General features: G+C 41.5%; 1 protein-coding gene across 1 annotated transcript in view; it reads left to right on the forward strand.

Moving 5' to 3' along the window:
* The window catches only part of AACS (acetoacetyl-CoA synthetase), a 34,825-nt gene that overhangs the window by 9,196 nt on the left and 4,399 nt on the right, over positions 1-21,230 (forward strand). Inside the window, exons 5-16 of the mRNA XM_079322110.1 lie at positions 5,519-5,616; positions 9,177-9,291; positions 9,782-9,863; positions 9,974-10,121; positions 13,775-13,855; positions 14,979-15,103; positions 17,702-17,766; positions 17,945-18,067; positions 19,330-19,443; positions 19,590-19,715; positions 20,276-20,345; positions 20,960-21,018. Of these exons, the coding sequence (XP_079178236.1) occupies positions 5,519-5,616; positions 9,177-9,291; positions 9,782-9,863; positions 9,974-10,121; positions 13,775-13,855; positions 14,979-15,103; positions 17,702-17,766; positions 17,945-18,067; positions 19,330-19,443; positions 19,590-19,715; positions 20,276-20,345; positions 20,960-21,018 (1,206 nt within the window). The remainder of the gene's footprint in view (positions 1-5,518; positions 5,617-9,176; positions 9,292-9,781; positions 9,864-9,973; positions 10,122-13,774; positions 13,856-14,978; positions 15,104-17,701; positions 17,767-17,944; positions 18,068-19,329; positions 19,444-19,589; positions 19,716-20,275; positions 20,346-20,959; positions 21,019-21,230) is intronic.

The raw sequence follows: 21,230 nt of genomic DNA on the forward strand, positions 1-21,230 counted from the left end.
TTCTGCTTCAGAACCACTCTGTGGAAGCAGAGGTGATGGAGACACTGCCTCTAGCTGAGCCCTGAGTGCCAAGGTCAGGCAGATCTGTGTGTGGGCAGGAGATGATGGCCCAGGGCTGGCTGTCCTGGTGCCACTGGCAGTCCCTGACCCAGTGCTCTGTGAGCTGCAGGTCTGCAGACAGAGCTTGTCCTGCCTCCAGCATGGTGCCAGTGAGCAGCTGGTGGGCAATAACTCAAGTCACCAGTGCAGAGATTAGAGTTGGAGCCCTGGGATCCTTTCAGCAGCTCACCACATTGCTGCAGCAATTCTTCCTGTCAGGAGTGGTTTTCTATATAAACCCGTGAGCAGCTTGTCCAGGCTTGGAAAGGAGTTTTATTTATTTCTGAATTGCTGGGTTTGATCTTCCAGCTGAGCTGCTTCACCTTTATTTTGTGATACTCTTTAATTTGTCAGTGCTGTGCAAGTCAGAATTGCAATATCCTTGAAGCTGCTTGGCTCCTACCTGGCAGTTGTGGTGTTTTGTCACTGTACTGCTGGAATCCCACGTTCCTTGAGCAACACTTGGCCATTATCCTAAATAAGTGTGTGTAAAATCTTACATGATGCAACCCACAGTGATGAAACTTTTGAACCTGTCTTGAAAACCAAATTTTAAACCCACAGCTAGGACCTGGAAATGTAAATCTACTCAGTGGAGCTCATTTCTTGCATATGGTATGAGTATGTTCTGTGGGACTGGCAGCCAAACATGAAATTATCACAGCTGGTGGCCTTGTTTCTTAGCACTGAATTAGAGCTAAATCCTTGATTAGGTATGAAACATACAGTCAAGTTGAGGTGGTTTGTCTGAAAGGAGATGCTCTAATTTTACCTCAGTTTTCAATCTTAATGCTGTCATATTCATATTTAGCTATTTCTTGAGCAGCAACAGCAGCAGGAAAAATGAAAATGTACTCTGTAGCTGGAGAGAACATGGTCTGGAAATACAGCTGTAGCCTGTGCTGCTAATAATGTTATTATAGTTTTAGCAACACTTCCTTTTGGTTATGTCTGTCTTGTTTAGCACTGCAGGCTGGCTGATATTTGAATTTTCCTTGGTTTTGTGGCTGACTTACCTCATTTAAATTAAAAAGCATAGTTGATAGTTTTTTGAAGTATTAATAAAGTCACTTTAGGTACTTCTATGGGGGCTCTTTGTTTCTCTGCAGTGCCAGAGGATGTTGGCATTCATTGAAAGATCTCAACTGTAACATTGCAGTCAGAGGCTGAAGCTTCCCAAACTGAGCTGAGGAAGAGACATTGTGTCAAGGGGGGAAGCTGGAGTCCTACACCCACTTGTGCTATCAAAAATCAGGCTCTCCAAAACTTGCCAGAATCCATGGGGATGTAATTTTTCCCAAAATTTAGAGCAGATGGCAGAGGAGAAGGCAATTCTCACTGTAGTTCATAGTAGTAACACAGGGCATGCTTCTAGTGCTTCTGCAAAATCAATTTTGGAATAGAAAGGAGAGATTCTATGAACTTCATTACAGCTGCCTAACATGTAGTCAGCCTGTCAGCTTCTGACACCTTTTGTTGGCACTCTTTAAAATCTGAGCTGTTGGAATTGCACATGAGCCTATTACTGTTGTTTTCCTGTGAATTTCATCTCCATGCTTTGCTGCCTCTAAGACAAGACTGCTTTAACTTCTCATTACACTTAACATACCCCCTAGTCTGTTCAGTTCAATTTATGGTTGCATCATGACAGTAATAGTGTGGTGGAGCTGGAGGTGGCTGAGTGTGGGTGGACAGGCAGTGGTGTCAGCACTTTTCAGCTTGATTTCATTCCAGTCTTCCCTTTCCATCACTGAGAGCACTTAATAGTGAACATAATTGAAGCAGATGAGTTGTGAAATGTATTTCTTCCTCTAAAGATGTCTTGCAGAACTGTCAGGGGTTCTTGAACAGTTGGGAGGGGCATGGAATAGCTACTGCAGATCCACATGTGAGTGCTCCTGGTCTCCCACTGGCCATCTCTTTGGCAAAAAACAATGACTCAAATAAGAATAAAATACATCTGGGATGTTTCTCCTCTCTGGCTAGGTTGTTCCACTCCATCCCTGTAACCAGCTTTGCTCTGTTACAAGTCAGCAGTTAAAAACAATCTGATCTTCCCCTTGTGTTCACACAAAAACATCCTCAACAAACCAGCAATGAATTACATTGTCTAAAGCTGCTATTTTATCTATAGCAAGTGTATTAGCCCTGGCTGCTTACGTGGGGTTTAAAGCTAGCTTTGTAAGGAGATTAGTGGGGTGCTAATAGCTTCAGGCCACTTGCAAGTCCTACAGGAGTATGAGGTGCTGAGAGGGGAAATGGGAGTCTGCTCTCTGAATTCTGTGCAGCTTGAGAGCTGCTGTAGTTCACTAATACAAGATATTGAGAAGATATTTTAGTTGCTGCTCCCTGTTTTCCTTCCTGTTGATGTATTCTTTCAAGGCTCAGACAGCCTTTGATGCAGGTTCAATTGTTGATTTTTTTAACTTTTTTTTTCCTCTATGCACATGACTGGATGTTTGGGTGCATCTTTTTTCCAACAAAAAAAGCCTTTTTTTAAACTTGATGAAGGCATTAAGTGCTTGCATGGAATGTGTTGTCAGCACTCTGAGGAATCAGACTTCTGCCATTGCTTTCAGCATAATTATATCAAATTTTTGGACTTCAGTTTTTGCCTGTTGTGTTGGTAAAGTGCTGCAGTGCAAATGAACACATGGAAGTGTAACCTTGGTGTGTGCTAGATTAAGCAAATAGCAACTGACAGAAAATGCTGAGGCACTTAGTCCTGAGCAGATCAGGCTCTAAGTGCCTCTTAAAAAAAAAAAAACAAAAAACAAACCCAGACAGTGTTTTTAACGTGCCACTTATCCTGCTGAGAGATTTCACAGGTTTTATGTCAGGTAAAGCTTTCATTTCTGTTTTTATGGAGCCTGTATGCATTTTTGTAATTCAGGAGTGTCATACTCTGATATTCCTGCTTGATGAGTGCCCAGCTCCTGTGTTTGGAGTTCAGTTCTTTCTAGTTCACCCAAAGAAGGAAGATCCTTTTCTTTCTGGCAGCAGAAGGTAATTTCCACCTTTCTTACCACCTTCAGAAAAGGGGTAAGGAAAGATGCAGAGAGAAATACCTCTGTAGCCTTCCCCATGCTGACAAATCCTAGTTTTGATCCTTAGCTGAAATATTGTATCAAGGAACATGGTGACTCTAGTTAATAATATGAGCAAACAGGATAAATATTTAAATCAGCAATACCATTATTCCTCTAGAATACAGAGCTTTTGTGCACAGGTCACTGCTCTGACTCCTGCCTGATGTTAATCCAGCTAAAGGAGTTGCCTTTTTCATCCTCTCTGTCAGCACCATTGCTGTTTCTCCAGTTTTAGCCCCCTGGGTGCCTGAGGAGTGGCTGGTGTCTCAAGGGGCACAGCCCAATGCAGGGAGCTTCACATGCATGGCAGCTGATCAGCAGAATCTGATATGGGAGGAAGAAAAAATTAGTTTAATTTGTTTCTAAGTGAGAATCCAGTTTTAATCTGAGAAAGAATGGCAGGTTGAAGTAGAGAGAAAAGGATCATGAGTTCTTAGACTGCTGTGGAGCATCTCCAGCCAGAACAGACCCATCTTTTTATCTGTGGTGATGTTGGGATAAATCTGTGAGATCCCAGAGAGCAGCAGGATCAGGTGAAGGCACAGAAATGCAGAATCAGCTGCTGTGCATGGGTTGGACCTTTGGGCACTTTTGGCTGGTGTCCTCCAAAACTCAGCCACCACCTCAAAGCCAGCTGACAAATGAAAGGAATGATTTAATTGTTTGCCTCACAATAATCAGCAGAGGCTGTGATCTTGCCTTGAGGGCTTTTGTGTGGAGTGGGAAAAGCAGAATTGCTTAGAACAGAGCTGGAGCTTCTAAGCTGTGGCAAAGTACCAGCTGCTCCAAAGCACAGGGATGAATTTTTGTTTTCCTTGCATTCTGGCCCCCTGATGGTCCCATCCAAGAAATGCTCAGTGGAAATAGTTGGCATCGATTAAAGAACTGCTTTTGTCACACAAAAATGGCATTTTGGTCTGTTCTGAGTCATATATTTCAAATTATTTAGGGAGGAATATTTTTCTTCAATAAAAATCACTGAGGTTTTGGGATACTGTGTCTTGTATAAACCTTGACCCCAAGGGAAAATATAGCAAAATAAATAATGCTTTTATGGGCATGAGCTTTTGCTGTGCTTTATGTGCTCAAGATCTTCACTGAACAAACCACTATAAGCTGTAAGCAGTTCTAGGGTGTGATTTATATCTTAACATGGCACCAGGCTTTTATTCACAGTTTTCTAGAAATTGTTGGGCTTTACTCATAATGCTGTTTTGAAAGTTACTACTCCCAAAAGCACAGCAGTTTCCAGTAACTGCAATGGCACCACTGGTTTAAGAAACTGATCTCTCTCATTTTTTGAATGAGGAGGAATCTGTTTAATAATTAGTTTTAAAGCTCAATTTTTACAAAGTTAAAAAAGGATGGATTTTTTTTTTTTTTCAAGCAATGTAGAAAAACCTCACAAAAATCCATCTTGCTACCCTCCTACTTGGTAATATTAACAATTTTAATTAGATGTCACAGCACTGCAATTAGACCCATCCTGTGCTTTTCTAAAATTCTTGGACATTTGTTTTGGTTGCTTAAGAAAGGTGATCTGAAACTCCAGATCTTTGATCCACCTCAGTGCAATTTGTGCAATTCCAGTTGCACATTTTTCATTTGTGGGCTGGATTCTGAGCAGTGCAGAGTCAGACTCAGCCACCCAGCACCTTCTGGAGAGTTGCCCAAATTGAGCTCATTGAAGCTAAAATCTGACTTTCTTGACATTAATTTATTCTGTATGTTGTGATAAATTGAATTTAGGTCTTGAAATCTTGCTGCAAGCTGATGAGGGAAACCTGAAGAGCCACATTTGTGTGGGAATGTTCCAGGGCATGTCCCACTCTGTTACTCCCTTATCAGCTGAGACACTGGTTTGGCTTGTTTGTGTTTAAAATTCTGGCAATGTCTACCAGACAACATTTAGCTTTGTGGAGCTGAATCTCTGCTCTTGAGCTATTTATGATCTTTCCTTACAAATACTGATTCTTTCTCTAATGGCTGTTCCCCTGCATTCTGCTGTATTCTCAGTCTCTGTACCCTCATCAATCCACTAATTTTCTCTCACAGCTACTATTTTCAGTGTGCTTCCCTCTTCTCCTGAAAGGCTTATTAATTAAACAGGAGCACTTATAAATTGGGAGTAATATTGTAGAAAAATCCCTGATCCAAATGTTTTTATAAATGAATTTATGATTCCTTGTGTAACCGATTTGCCTTCAAGGCATGATAATGATTGTGTGGAAACCTCTGAAAGGTGCTTCAGTCCAGCATTTTGCATTGTCTATATTATATAGATATTTTTTTGGTGTTGTTCCATGTGTAACCATTGCACTGTGCCCTAGGTTACCTGCCCAACAGCATCCATGCTGTGGAAGCAATGCTGGCTGCTGCGAGCATCGGTGCCATCTGGAGCTCCACATCCCCAGACTTTGGCATTAATGTGAGTAGCCCTTGCTGTGTCCCAGCCCTTGGTGAGGCTGATGAATTCAGGTGGCAGATGGGTTCTGTTCCCTTCAGCCTTGCTGCCACCTCCTGGCACAGCCCAGCACTCCAGAGCTCCTCCAGCTGCCCTGAGCTGCACCATCCCAACTCGCTGTCACTTGTCACTGCTGATTTTCAGCTTGGTGATTTGAGTGGCTTTGTCTGCTCACTCTTGGGATATTTTCAGATGGACTCCATGGGCTTGGTGAGCTTTTATTATATTAAATGTGCAAGTGAGCAGCAGTGCAGCAGAGTTGTCTGAGGCTTGGCTATTCTTCCCCAAGCCCAGCCCAGGCTGCTTAGCCACACTCTGATTTCCACATCCCAATTTCTTTGCCTGATTTGTCCCATCCTTTGCCTTCTGTCAGGATGAACTCAGCACCACCCTGGTTGACCTTTTCTACAAGGTTTATTTGCCAATAGGGAAGACTTTCATACTAATTTCACTAACCTGGTTAACTCTTTTTAGTGTGGAAATAAGTGTGTGTAAAGTTATGACATCCAAAAGGATGTGCCCTGGAAGCTTTAGGAATTTCTGATTCATTTGCCAAGTTTTTAGCACAGATCTTAATCACTTCTAAAGGGAGTTTTGAGCCTTTCTTCTGTCTAAAAGTTTACATATGAAAAATGTAATGTTTTTGAACTACACAGTGCAGAGAACAATGTTTTTTAGATAAACACCTCAATTTTGGTATTTAACCCCAGTGGCTGGGAAAATGTATGGAATAATCATTCCTGGATTAGCACTAGAGGGCAGCAGCATTCCATGCTCTTATGCTTGAGGGTGTATCATTGGGGAAAAAAAACATTAAATCATTACAGCATGTAATGATCAATCTGTTCTACAAATATTTTCTGCTTGCTCAGAAAATGATGATATGGAGTATTTTCTGTGCAATGTGATTTGATCTCTTATCTTGGGGGAAGACTGTTCACTTTACTTGCATTACAAAGGACTGGTATATTTTCTGTCATGTTGGTGTGCTGTTGTTTTCAGTGCCCAGCTTTTAGTTTTTTTGTGATAGCTTTTTAATGAAGCTTGGCCTTGGAGCTGCAGTGCCATCAATATCATTTATTTTCCTTTGGCAGCATGCCTTGGCATGAATTCAAATCCTAAAATCCTGAGGGAGATCAGCAGAGGCCCTGAGAGACACTGCCTTCCATCCTGAGGAAAAGCTATTCCTCCTTTTGTGAAGTTGCATTGGCCCTGTTGATACAAACCAAGACTTTTTGTGCTTGGAGAAACAGTGTAGCATTTTCAACATTTGAAATCCAATTGTGTTTGTGTTTTTGTGAAGCTCAGAAATGTCACTCCTCAGAGCTGCCTACACACACTGCAGGCTCTGAATGCCACCTCTCCAAAGCCTTGAGGAAGTCTGCTGTCAGAGAACCACTGAGCTGCCTCCCACACACAGCACCACTCTTGGCAGCTGCTGCTTCATCTCTCTACTCCCTGTTATCCATTGCCATAAATGAATGGCAAACTGCTGCCCTGTGCATGAGAAATGCTTGGGTTTACAAGTTCATAAAGCTCTGCTCCCAGAACTGGGTGAGGAGCCTTTGGTGAGCTCAGTGCAGCTCCATTTGTGGGACCCTGCACAATTTTTTGGACTGAACTGGAGGCTTGTGGAATAGAAAGAGCCATTTCTGCTACACCTGAGCTTTTTGTGGAAGGAATTCCTTGCTGAGCCATCTGCTTGGATTAAAGTTCCAGTGTAGCAATTACATGTTCCATCTGTTTGTATTGCCTTGGTGTCATATCAGGCTGCCCTGTGGGCTTTGATCCTGCCAGTGCTAATGAATCTGACTGGGTGTGTTAGCAGATTTGGTGGGACCCTGAGAACTGGAGCCATCTCTGCCTCTGATTCACACTTCTCTTTAGAGTACCCTTAGTGCTCATTGGTATTAATTTTTAAGCATCAGGCAGCAGGGAATGGGATGTGTGTGCTCTGCACTCAGCATGAGGGTGTGTGCACACACAGAAATGCACACAGCACCTGTGGCTGCTTGGTCTGTTCCTGGGAAATGGCACAAAGGAGGATAGAATTTGACTTCATACATTAATAGTGGAATGTACAAACTCAGAAATGGAGATTTAATTAGTTAGGTAACACACTAGGGGCTTCTCAAAGACTTCTGTCACCAGAACAAATTCTGGTGAAATTTTTTTTTTGTTTTAAAGTAATTGATAAATTTGAATGTCAGTGCATTGTCACTGTATTTTCTTACAATTCCTTTGCCTTGTTCATGTTATATCTTTAAGTGGCATTCTCAGTTAATACATTTATATTAAGCCATATCTCTGTGCCTTACCTGTGGTTTCCTGAGGAGACAGCATTGAGAACTCATCAGGACAGGACTCCTGTCCTTTTGCAGCAGATTTTTTTGCAGTCCTGAGCAGCCCAGCTTGGAAAGGAGTTTGTAACAGATGAGTTGATTGTGATGTTTTTGCTTTCATCTTCTGATTTGGTAATAATTTGTTTCTCATTTTGGCTGCAATGTAGAGGGCAAAATAGAAAACAGAAGAATAAAGAATGCTGGGGAGAATAAGATGAGTCAAGTCTGATTTCTGCAACATGATTTAGGAGATTGTTCTTGAACACTTAGCTGGCAATTTTACAGTATTGTGTAATCTTGTAGTTCTTAATGCTTCAAGTAATGGAGCTAGGGAGGTTTGAACATCAGTGTGCTGAGAGCTTTTATTGAAAGGATTTGCTTCTTGCTGTTGAATACAAAAAGATCCATTTCTGGTAGGCTGCTGCATGCAGTGTGCATGGAAGAAAGTAAATGCCAGAAGGGTTTTAATCTCAAATAGGATGATAGCTGTGGTAAATTCCTGAGCACAGTGTAAGCTGGAGGAGACACCTGAAAATTTAGCATTTGAATGTGTTATGCTGCAGAGATTCTAAAGGAGCTGTGCTATCTTTTGTTGGTAGCCTGTGTGTGTTCAACATCAATTTGTTTTGCTAAAAAACCAGTGGTGAGGTTTCCTTTGTTAATGGTGGCAGAACAAAGCTGCAGCTCCTGTGGGGAGCCACCCCTCCACATCAATCCATCTCCCCAAGACTGCTGGTGCTTGTTGCCCCAGCCCTGGTGCTGTCACAGCAGCTTGGGGCAGGTGGGGCTCCTGCAGGTGCAGCCAGGAGTGCTGTGCACCTTCCTGGACATCAATTCCTGCTCACATCACTTGTCCTCTTCACAGAAGTCTAACCTGACTTTCAAGGTGCTTTTTTAGCTGTTTAGAACTTGGTGAGCTTGGCCTTTCCCTAAAGGATGATCTGTGATCTGTGGGGGTTTTATCATTGGTTCATCTGTTTGGGGGTTATGAAATAGGTTGTTACAAACCTGTTCCTCAGATTTTGTGTGAGTGAAAGACAAACAGGCAGCCTTTTAGAAACTCTCCTGGTAATTATTGTCCTTATTCCTGGCTTGTTTTGAAATTTGCATTTAGCACCCACTGAAGTTTCCTACTGTAGCAGTTAATTTCATTTTTTAACACCTTTTTCTCTTTATCCCTAGGGTGTGCTGGACAGATTTTCCCAAATTCAGCCAAAGCTCATCTTCTCTGTTGAAGCTGTTATATACAATGGCAAAGAGCACAACCACTTGGAAAAGCTGCTGAGGGTGGTAAAAGGTATTTCACTGCATCCCTCCTGCTCTGTGAGCACTCAGAGCTGCACTGCCACTGCTTGTTGCTGTCCTTCCTCCTTTACAGTGGCACATTGGTCACTGAGCTTTTCAGAATAGATCTGGGTAAAAGCTGAATGTTTTTTTTTTCTGTAATTGTAACAGTCTTCTGCTTGCTTAACTGTAATAGATCATCAGAAATTAGCCACCAGTGGGAGCAGGGGCTGAGATGGTGTTTTTAAGCTTGAGCAAAGTGCTGCTGAAGACAAATGGGGAGGTATTACAGCACTAAAGCTTGCAGATTTACACATGAAAGGCTGGCAGCACTGAGGAAATTACATCTTGGGTAACAATCCAGTCCTCTGGGGTTTCAGTGCTCAGTGCATCAGAATTATTTCTGTTACTTAGTGCATTACACTGTATGATTTGATCAGGCAGAAAAGGCCTTTGCTTATATAACTGAATGTAGGAAAGAATTGTTTTCTTTCTTCTTCCAGGGCTTCCAGACCTAAAAAAAGTGGTGGTGATTCCATATGTATCTTCAAGAGAAACCATAGATATTTCTAAGATTCCAAACAGGTAATGTGAGCACTGCTGGGTGCAGAGGTGATCTTACACATGGGCTGGGTTCATGCTTTCAGAAAGTTTTGAAATGTTTTTTGGTTTTTTTCCCCCCCTTCCTTATGCAGTGTGTTTTTAGAAGACTTCCTTGCCACTGGGAAAGGAGACCAGGCTCCCCAGCTGGAGTTTGAGCAGCTGCCTTTCAGCCATCCTCTCTTCATCATGTACTCCTCAGGCACCACAGGGGCACCAAAATGCATGGTTCACTCAGCAGGGGTATGTCCTCCCTCCTGGGGCTGCACTGCCTCTGCTTCACTGCTTGCCTTCCATTTTTCCTTTAACAGCATCACTCAGTGCTCTATTGTAAGGAAGAATTGATTGCTGACAGTTTTTCAGTAACTTGACACTGAACCTTTTTATTTGTTAGTGGCTATTTGAAAGCAAGTGTGGATTGGTAAGGATATAAAATACTTTGGTTTAGAAATCAGTGTGGAGACCTTTCAGATTCCAGGTGTTTTCTGGGAGCAAGTGTCATTCACAAATGCACCAGTAGATGTGGCCTGACTGATGCTTGAAGAAAAGCCAAAGAACTTGAATTGGGTGTTTGCAAGTGAATTTTGGGCATTGGTAGCTTGAGGTCTGTAGGGAGTTTGCAGTTTTTTATTATCTGGATGATTTTTTTACCTTGAACATTGCTTCATATTTATCAGTTTAGAGTATGTCATCCTCATCCATCTTTTTAGGAAGGGAGCCAGAGAGTTGGAATCTCCTTCTGTAGGTTTTGCATTGTATGGAAACTGCTTGAGGCAGTGTTGCTAAAGATATATTCTGGTATTGGTGCCAGAATGACCCTTGCTCACTTTCCACTTGCTGTTGATATTCTAAAACTCTTCAAATAGAGGGAATGACTGCAGCAGTGTTGCAACTTTAATATAATCCTTAACAGAAGGCAGTTTTTCCCCCTTTAAGGCAGGCAGGGTGTGTTATCTAGAGCATTTGTACCAATGTGTACAAATGGAACTGCACATTTCTGCTGTTTGCTCTGCAAGTCAGGATGAGCATCCTGCAGGGCTGGGTGGCCTGAGGGCAGGATCCTTTGATGCTGTGCCCCCAGTGTGTGTGTTCTTGCCTCTCTTTGATGGCAGGGACTGGAGGATTTGCCCCCAGACAAATCCCCTGCTGCCTGTAAACATGGCTTTATATCTTATCAGTCAGTAGGAGATCCTAGCAGGCAGCATGTGATGTACAAAATGGTCCCTTTGGGACACAAATCCAATGTTTGTGAGGAAGAAAGGAGGTGGGTTTTGAAGTTTGACAGCTGTTTTGAAGCTGTGCTGGCTTTAGACTGGTTAAATACTTGCAGGGGTGGATTAGCAGAAACAGGACAGGTGTTTTGTTCAGTGATGGGTGATAAATACTAGAGATGAAAAGTGGTTGTAGATCAGACAATAGGATGTTGCTTTTGCAAAGTTCTTTCTTTTCTTGTTACCTGTGTTAGTTTGCCCTGAATCATGACTTTGCTCTCTAGCTGAATCATGTGCAGAGCTACCTGAGAGTTTAGGTCCAGCCTATTATCCTTGCTGGGGAGGAGAGCAGGGGATGGATGGATGAGTGAATAAGATTTGTTGGTTGTCATTATTCTGTTCCCACTGAGCAGCTCTAGAGATGTGCAGAATTTTTATTTTTTTTTCCTCCCCCTCTGGTGCTACACCTCTGGCTGTAAAGCAAATTGTTGAATTAGGGACCTCAGTGTTTAAATAGGGCCTACACAAAGTCCATGCAAATAAATTCTTAGATGTCTTTTACACACTTGATTGGGTTTGTCTATTTGTTCTAAGCTTAATCTTGTTTCCACTGGAATTAATAGGATGATTTGCATTGATTTGGTTTTTAAAAAAAGCAGAATTATCCTGCTGTCTTTGTTTTATTTTCCTTAAGCCTTAGTTTAAACCCAGTGTTTTTCTGGTAGTGAAAACAGCAAGAGATGACATTTTGGTGAAGACATTTCAATTATTGCTTATTTATAGTATGCTCCAATGCTGGTTTGTTACTGTACTGATTTTAGATGCCAATAGGCAGCTTATTTTGAATTCACAGCTCAGTTTGTATAATTCTACAGCCTGTTTCTGATCTGTTCTCTTGCTATGCAGTGAAATGACATACATAAATAAAGAAAATGAAGCCAGGTCATGGGAGATGATTTAAAAAATGGTGGCTCATAGGAGTAGGCTTTTTTTTTTTTGTGATCCTAGAAGCAAAGCTGTGTGGTTTGACCAGTTGGGTGTGCTGCAGAAAGATTTAATCCTGAAAACATTTTCTTCTTGCCTTCTTCATATCAGACCTCTTCCCAGTTATTCCATGCTCTGCAAGGCTCAGCTCAGCTCCCTCCTGGCCCAGCTGTGCCAGATGTTCAGGTCCCAAGGAGGACCAGAAGAACAGGGAGTTGTTTTATCAGCTGCCAGGTTTGGTGTGAAGTGATAAATGCTTGGGGTTTGTTTGCAGGGTTATAAAAGTCCTATAAATAAATGGCTCCTATAAATTAACTCAGGAGTGTTTTGGGCTGTGAGTTTAGAGCAGCTCTGCTTTCTCCCAGAGTTCTTTTGTTTGAGATGTACCAGGTTTTGCAGGAACATTGTTCATAACCTGTACCTAAAACCATTGTTAAAAGTCTCCTTTTCCTTCCCCTCACGAAGGAAAAAGAAAACCAGTATTTACCTGAATTGAATATGAGTTTTAATTTTGCTATTTTGTGTGGCTCTTTCAGCATCTCCTTCAGGGACAATGTGTTTTCCTTTATAGATGCAGTAATTATGTAAACACCTGCAATTCTTCTGGCGAGTTCAGCTCGACACAGTGTTTCCAAATCCCGATTTTTCTGGGATTTTTGGCTGTAGGAGGTGGCAGCTGTAGCTAGATGGCAGCGTTGTGACAGCTGAGGGTGTTCAAGCAGCAGTAGGTGAATTCAGACCTGCTTCCTTTGAGCAGTGAAGTGAAAATAAGATTTACTCCTTTATTTTTATTTAATGTTTTCTGCTTTTTCTCCCAAAGCATGTGCCAGTTTTATGAGTCTCCTTTTTCATTTTGAATGTTTGTCTGTAATCTGTTTTCTTTCAGTGCAAATCTTGTTTCATGCTCACAAAGCTCTTAATAGTTTCACTGTGACTCCTTGCATAAATGCAAAAACCATTTTTTATTTTAACATTGGCTACATTAATTTGTCACTGCAGTGAAGTGACTTAATGAAGTAGTCTGTAAATTTATTTATCCCAGCAAGTTATGCTTCAATGATGATCAGGAATGTGTTTTAGCAGCATTTCCAACAAAAGGAAGTAATAAATTTCAGGACATTATTAATATTGATGCTCTGAGCAGTGAGACATTTCACATTTCTTGTCACTCCAGTGTTTACAAGAGATCTGTACTGTCAGGTCTTTTGTCTGCTAGATGTTAATAGATAAGATAATTTGGACACATGGTGCTAATGTTCAGCAGCTGCTGCATTTTATGGCAGCTCTCAGTCCTTCTCTCCTCCCATTCCCAAACAGGCTGAAAATGAAACTGTCCAAGGGCTTCTTGCAAACCTGACTGCTGAAATGAGGGTCTGCATGGAGCACTCTGCAACTCTGCTGTGTGCAGCTGGAGGGAAGGGAGTTGTTTATTCCATGGATTAAAAGTGATGTGCAGTGGGAATTGCTGAGGTCTAATGAGAGAGGCTGAAAAGTTCCATGAGAAAATGGAGAATGCAGCTGCTGCTGCTGGTAGATAGGCTCTGGGATTTACTTCAGTTCTAGTCAAAGGAAATACTTGTTTAATCCTGGAGTACCTCCTGCAAGCTATTGACTGTTAGTGGTTTTTAAGTCTTAATGTGCTGTCAGAGTTTTGCTGCTCATTTATATGATCTTTTATTTTCCTTTCACTCTTTTTTGCAGGGTACCCTAATACAGCACCTGAAGGAACACATTCTTCATGGCAACATGAGCAGCAGTGATGTGATTATGTACTACACAACGGCAAGTGGGGCTTCAGGGGGTTTTAAAAACACTTTAACATCTTTTTCCTGTGAAATGGGACAACTTTTCATACAATCCACAAGTATACTTCTTTATTGTTACATTTTTTTACTGAAAGGGCTTGTCCCATCTGAGTTAAAAGTGAAATGATAAAATGCAACAGGGACCTTTCTGATAAAGGTCAAAGCCATGTTAAATGTTTCTGACCTAGCTGGTGAGGAAAATTGATTGATTTTTAGTCTCTTAGGTTTATTGATCAAGCTGCTTCATCAATATCACCTACAAATCAGATTCCACCTTCCTGCAGGGCTAGGTCATACTGAAGATGAGAATTTGTTATGTCTCTGTTTTGATTTTGAGGAAAGAAGCTGCTCAGCTCAGTTTGATAAAGGAAAGGGGGTAAAAGCTCATCTGTGTGGAGCTCAGTTATGTGGTGGGGGGTGGTTTTTTTCCTCACCCTGTGATAAAGAAAAATGACTCCTGAGCCTTCTGTGACTGCAGCAGGTGGAGAAGGCTGATGCCTTTCCTCATGAGTTCCCTTCTGAGCTTTAACATGACTAGTCAGCTTGCAGTATCTCCATGGAGGGATCATGGTAATTGCCTTGTCTCAGAGTTGTCCTGCCTTGTGCTCTGTGTGTGCAGGGAGGTGTGGAATCCTCATCCCATGAGGTGTTGTAAGGATCAGTTAGATCAGCATCCATCAGGAGCAGGGACAGGTGAGGGGCTGAGCAGAGCTTCAGCCTTGTTGGCTGATAGGATCAAAGTCAGTGGTGTGGGTTTAACAGCAGGAAAACTTCAGGGAAGGGAAGTGGAGGGGAAGTGGCACCTCTTGCATGGGGCAGGGGTTGTGCTTGGGTCCAGCTTCTGCCAAAATCTGCACCAGTGCTTCCTTTTAGAGTTGCCTGTAGCTCCTGTTTTTTCTGTAAAGATGGGACAGCTCTTCATACAAATCCACAAATACACTGAGTCTTACAGTTTTTTACTGCAAGGGATTGTCCCATTTGAGATTTTAGAAAAAAACAAACAAACTGGTAGAATAATGTCTGTGCCAGTAGGCAGCACTGCTGGGGCTGCCAGCACTGCAGGCAGTGACAAACTCATGGGGGTTTCTTCTCTCCTCCAGATTGGCTGGATGATGTGGAATTGGCTGGTGTCTGCACTTGCTACAGGAGCTTCAGTGGTCCTGTATGATGGATCTCCTCTGATTCCTTCACCAAATGTGCTCTGGGACCTGACTGACAGACTGGGGTATGTGCCAGGCTTAAACAAAGGGTGGTGGCAGTGGCTCCTGTCACACTGACCCAAACAGCCTCACTGTGTGTGGTCAGGAACTCAGGCACAGCATGGCACAGTTGATCTTTTGGCTCAGCCTTGGGTGGAACTGCTTTTAAAAAATTTGTACTAAAACATTTTCTGAGAGAGGAGGAGAGACAAAGAGCTGATTGTTTCAAATTGAAGTCAGGTATTAGAATTCCAGGCAAACAAAGACTCTTGGTTCAATAGTTTTCAAGAGCAACCTTTTGAAAAGGCAGTAATTGGGAGCAATCTGAAGAGTAATTTCTCAGCACACTCAGAACTTAGTAAATAAGAATTCTTTTTTTCAAGGAGCTCAACCTAAGATTTTAATATAGAACTTTTGACTTAAAGACATAAATTGACTGGAAGGGCTCAGCAGGGCTGCTTATATTTTCATATTTTGCTTTTTAATCTTTAATGCCTAATTCATACTGGTAAGCTGTTGAGTAATTGTTTCATGCCATTTTTTGTGCCTGGAAGTGCTCACAGCAGCCTTTCTTGAAGCCTAGAGAAATGGCAGGTACCAGATAAACAGCTGTAAAGCCCTGTGATTGCATTTAGCTTTGTACACTTTGTTAAACTTCAGTTTTTTAAAATTTATTTTGTAACTTTCCTATTTTGCCAACTGCATGTAAGGAGTAAATTTGAATTTTATTGCCAGCAAAATGAGTGTCATTTTTAATTGATAATTAAAATTGTTTGTGGTGAAAAGTGGATGACAAAAGATTCACTTTCTGACTCTGCATGATTAATAATTTAAACTTCACTGTCTTTTGTGACATGTAATATTTAAAGACTGACATTTTGTCTCTGGCTATTATAACTGAAGCTTAATGCCAAGTCAAAATGCTTCCAGTTAAAAAAAAAAAAACAGGCACAAAAGAAACCCACAAATTTCAGCCTTTTCATGAAACCCTGGTAGAACAACAAGCAGAAAAATGAGAATTGAGCAAGAACCCAGCTTATTTTTAAGCATTGTTTCCACATGCCAAAAGCAAGTGAAGATAAAAGTGTCTGCATGTCTCACTTTTGGAATCTGGCGCTAAAAGCAGTGCCCATCTGGGTGCTGCTTCATCATGCAGTCTGTTCCCAGCTCACTCATATGTTAAATAGCAGAAAAAAAAAAAGGCTTCAACATGTGAAGATTACCTTATCCTCTGAAGATGCAGCACAGTTTCCTTCAGGGAACATTCTCAGGGTATCACCAGGATATCTCCTCCTGCTGGCAAGAATGACTCAATGGTCACTCGTTAATGATCTGTGCAAGGGAATTGGTGGATGGTGACTAAATGCACTCATGCAGCTTTTGGGAGGAAATAAAGGGAGATTTGGCTCTACATGTGCTGTAGAGGAAGTGTCAAAGAGCTTAAAATAGAGAGGCATTTTGTATTCTGATGTAAAATAAGCACTGGTTTGAGGCATGGAAGGAAAGTGAGATGTTACACAAGAGTAAAAATAGTTCCTGTGATCGGTGTACAGGGAGCTGAGGAGCACTGGGCTGGGGGCTCTCCTGCTGAGAGGTTCTCTGCTCATGGCAGGGCTTGAACCAGATGATCTTTAAGGTTCCTTCCAGTCCAAACCATTGTGTGCCCTTCCCATGTGCCTGATAAATTGCTGTGTGCACTGATGTTTGTGCAAGGAGCCTGTTCTTTCCTAAGGGGATGTCCCACCAGCATGGCAAAGGAAGGGATCCCCTTTTGGCAGTGTTGAAATATTCCCTTCTCCTTGCCTGGAGCACTGTCCTACCTCCCATGCTGCCTTTGGAGTCACAGCCAGCCTAGCAGGATCTTATTTAAGCTCTGCTGGTGTTGATGTTGCACTTTGTGCACTCAGGCTGTGTTCCTTGTCCTCATCTATCTCTACATTTTCTTGAGTGAGATTATTGCTGAAATGTAAAATGAATCAGCAGAAGCCAGGCAAGAGGATTTCCTGAATGTCAGCAGGAGCATTAAACTGGCACCTGCATTGACAGATGGAAGGAACACAGCCTTTGTTTCAGGTTTTAATTGTATTGTATTGAAGAGCTCCAAATCCACTTTGCAAGGGCAGGATTGAATCTTCCTGAATGTTCCAAGATTCCTGTTCATATAAGGCATGGGCTGCTTAGGCTTCCACCTCTGAAAACTGAACAGCTGTCTCCAGAAAATCACTGATAAAGTAATTTTTTGTCAAAGGCACTCTTGGAAAATTAAGGAAAATTATGGCCAACTAATACACTAAACACCATAACATTTTGTGATGCCTTTGGAGTGTTCTGCAGCTACAAATGACATTCCTGTGAATGTCTTTTTGAGATGGGAAAGCTTTGCTTAATATTTAAAGATAGAGTTAAAAGTTTCAAAGCTGCAGAGTTAACATTTGATCTGACTGATTTGGATAGTTCAAAAGGATGTGCCTTGCACTTGGAAAGCTCCAAGAGGCTGCACTGTTTATCTCATCCACATACAGAGTGTGTAACAGCCTCTGCTCACTGCAGTGGGAATTGCAGGTCTTTAGAATCTTAGCATATTTAAATATGCAAAACATGTAAAATTTTTTTTTTCCCTCTAGGATCACCATCCTTGGAACAGGTGCAAAGTGGCTGGCTGTGCTGGAAGAGAAAAATTTAAAACCATGTAAGCCTCAAAAAGCTGGTGAATCCCTTCTGTCCTCCCTCTTACCTCTCCTCTCCTGGTTCTGGCTCCCTGTCTTGTCACAGTCCTTTATGGAATTATTCTGGCTTGTAGTGACAAATAATTCCAAACACTTGGAAAAATTCTGCCTTAACCTGTGCTGCTTTTCTCCTTTTTTAAGGTGAAACACACAATCTCCAAACACTCCACACTATCCTGTCTACAGGGTCACCTCTCAAATCTCAAAGCTATGAGTATGTCTACAAACACATAAAAAGCAGTGTCCTCCTGGGATCCATTTCAGGTGAGGCTTTTAATGCTGCAGCATCTCAGCAATTCTGTGTTTGCCTGTGCAGCTCCTGCTTGTTTAGGAAGCTTCAGCTTTTGGATCATTTGGGATTGGTTGTAGTTAAACTGGAATGAGCTGTCTTTAGTGCTGAGGTTTTTCTGCATAATTCACTGTGCCATAATGAAGCTCAGGCACTCCAAAGTGGTTTTGGTGGATGTTTTGGATTTGAAGTATGATCATTTATTTTGACTGGCTGTCCTTAGGGGTGGCAGGGTGAGATCAAGCAAAGAGTCTATTAACCTACAGAACATACTGTTCTGCATATAGCTGACTTTAGCAAAAAATACCTCTTGGAGAGTTCCCATTTCACTTCTTTTGTGCCAAGTAATTGGCACTGCAGATGGATTTTTTAGTAGATTATATAATTGGAGAAATATCAAGCCCCCATGCTGTGCAGTTTGTTGTGAGCAGTGCTGGTTGAGGCAACTTGTGCTCGTGTCAGGTCACCACAGCACTCCTCATTTTGCTTTGTAACAAGGACTGGCTCTTTCAAAGAGCTTTTAAACTCAGTTTGGTTTTTAAAATATAACTCATCTGCTACTGAAGTTTTCAGGCTCTGGTCTCAGTAAGAGTAGTGCTGAATCTAGAACTTGCTACTACAGACATTAATAGACTCCAATGCAGAAGCCTATTTTTGAGAAGCTAACATGATTGATTTGTGTCTTAATTCTCTTCCATGAAGTCCTAGAAAGACTATAAATATTCCAGTTAAGTAAGCACTTTGACAGTATCTATTTTTCTTAAGATAACTGCTCATCCTGAAGGCCTGGCTCCTTTATAAGGTATAAAAGCTAAGTAAATGAAGAGTGGAATAGCTTGACTGGTTACTTTAAACTAATGAAAACAAACAAGAAAACATTTCTGAGTAATTCTGTAAATATCTGAAGTCTGTAAAGCAGGGCCTGTTTATTTTCTCTCTCCTATAAATGGAAATTTCCTTAAATGAGATTAAAGAGCCTGTTGAAAGGAGAAAAGTTTATGCCTTAAGGGATAGTTCTGCATGAAAGGCATACACATATAACAAGATATATAAAGTAAGGAAGAAAACCTTTTAATAAAAGTCACAACATCCTAGACAATGCTGTTTGTTGTGTGCTGCTATGGATCAGAAGCCTTTGGCAAAGGTTGGCAATTGGCTATTTCAGACTTCCTGTGTAGTTTTCAGGCTTGCTTCTTCCAAAAAACTGTGTATTCTAAATGGATTTTTTTAATTGCAGGTGGAACAGATATAATTTCATGTTTCATGGGTCACAATGTTACAGTTCCTGTTTACAAAGGAGAAATTCAGGCCAGAAATCTTGGAATGGCTGTAGAAGCATGGAATGATGAAGGTAACTATGGTCCAAAATACTGTGCACACTTAGAGTTAAGATAATCTGTATTTTCTAGCAACCAGTAATAAGTGTAGATACTGTTTGCTTTGTTATTGTTATTTACAGAAATAAAACGTGGAAAATGCTTTTTTTTTTCCCAACAGGAAAACCAGTTTGGGGTGAAAGTGGAGAGTTGGTTTGCACCAAGCCCATCCCCTGTCAGCCCACACACTTCTGGAATGATGAGAATGGAAGCAAATACAGAAAGGCTTATTTTTCCAAATTCCCAGGTGTGTAAGGATGAGGCAGAGGGGAGCCCAGGTTTCTTTGCTGCTGCTCAGTGACAGCCACAGGTGCAGCTTTGAGTCCCAACTTCAGGGTGAGAGCTCCATGGTGTTTCATAATTCCTCACTCTGTTTTGAACAGAGATCCAAATAAAACCAGTAAGGATCTCTGCAGAGCTCTAATCCAATTTTGCTGCTGAATTATAATTTCCCTCAGGTATGCATATGCTGCATCCTTAGCCTTCTACAGAATAAATACACAGGCACCTGTGGAGCAGAGGCTTTTCTTGGTAATTGTGCAGGACTCTGCTCATCCAGGGCTGGTCCTGATGTGGCACAGCAATGCCAAAATTCTGGTGCCTCTGGGGCAGGGTTTTTTTTAGGAGCAGCATCTCCAGCTGCTGGTTTTTTTGGATGTAGAAACTCATTCCATTGCTGGGGGTAGTTCTCAGAGTATCAGTTGTATTTGTGTGTATTTTCACTCAGTTAATGCCAGCTGAGTTACACAATGTCTGCTGTGACTGGATGAAGAAATCAGCTGCTTAACCTTTGCCATTCCCCACCAGGTGTTTGGGCCCATGGTGATTTCTGCAAAATCAACCCCAAGACTGGAGGAATTGTCATGCTGGGTCGCAGGTAAAGTGCTCTGGTGGGAGAGTTTGGAGGAAACAAGTGTTGAAATTTGCAGTCTTCACCAAGGAGTAAAATACACATGGTTCTGTCACCCTTGTTAGCTTCATATTAATTTTATTGAATCCCATGTTGTGGATTTCAACCCTTAAAATAATCAGAGCAGCTGCATTTAGAAGGGAGCTCATTTTGAGGTTCTATTTATGAACACAAGACTGGACTTGATTTTGTGTTCCATGGTTCATTAATGGTTACAGGAGTTTGGTGAATTGGAACTTGTTTTGTGGTCTTGGCTTTGCCATCCCCTTGTTTTACAGCAAAACTTCTTTCAGAAGGTCAGGTGTCATGTTGTGCCTGTGTCAGACAACTGAGGCTGAATTTACTATTTGCATTTCCAAGTTGCTGTTTGAAACAAATTTGAGTGAATTAATAATGTTGCTGGTCACTGTACAGATTCATTCTAATGAGCAAAATGCCTTTTTGACTCAAATTCTCTTAGAATTCTGTTTCTAATGTGGTTTTGCTTTCACTAGGGAGACTTGGTTAACTGCATCAGTTTTTCCTCTTGATTGATCTGTAATCACACTTGAATGTTTCTTTTCTGTTGTGATTTTTTTCAGTGATGGTACATTAAATCCAAATGGAGTCAGATTTGGAAGTTCTGAAATCTATAACATAGGTATGAAATCAACTTTCCACCTCTTCCAGCTATGACATTGCTTAAATCTGAAATGGAAGCATTATGAGGGTGTTTAGAAGGATTAAGAAAAAACTTGCTGTTTTTCAAATGAGGCAGTGCAGAGTATGTTAGCATCAGTAAAATTTGATTTTGTCAAGTTAAAGCTGGTTGCTTTCCTGAGGTGTCTGTAGGGTGGGAGGGTTTGGGATATA

This window comes from Erithacus rubecula (assembly GCF_903797595.1).
Source record: "Erithacus rubecula genome assembly, chromosome: 19".
Lineage (NCBI taxonomy): Eukaryota > Metazoa > Chordata > Aves > Passeriformes > Muscicapidae > Erithacus > Erithacus rubecula.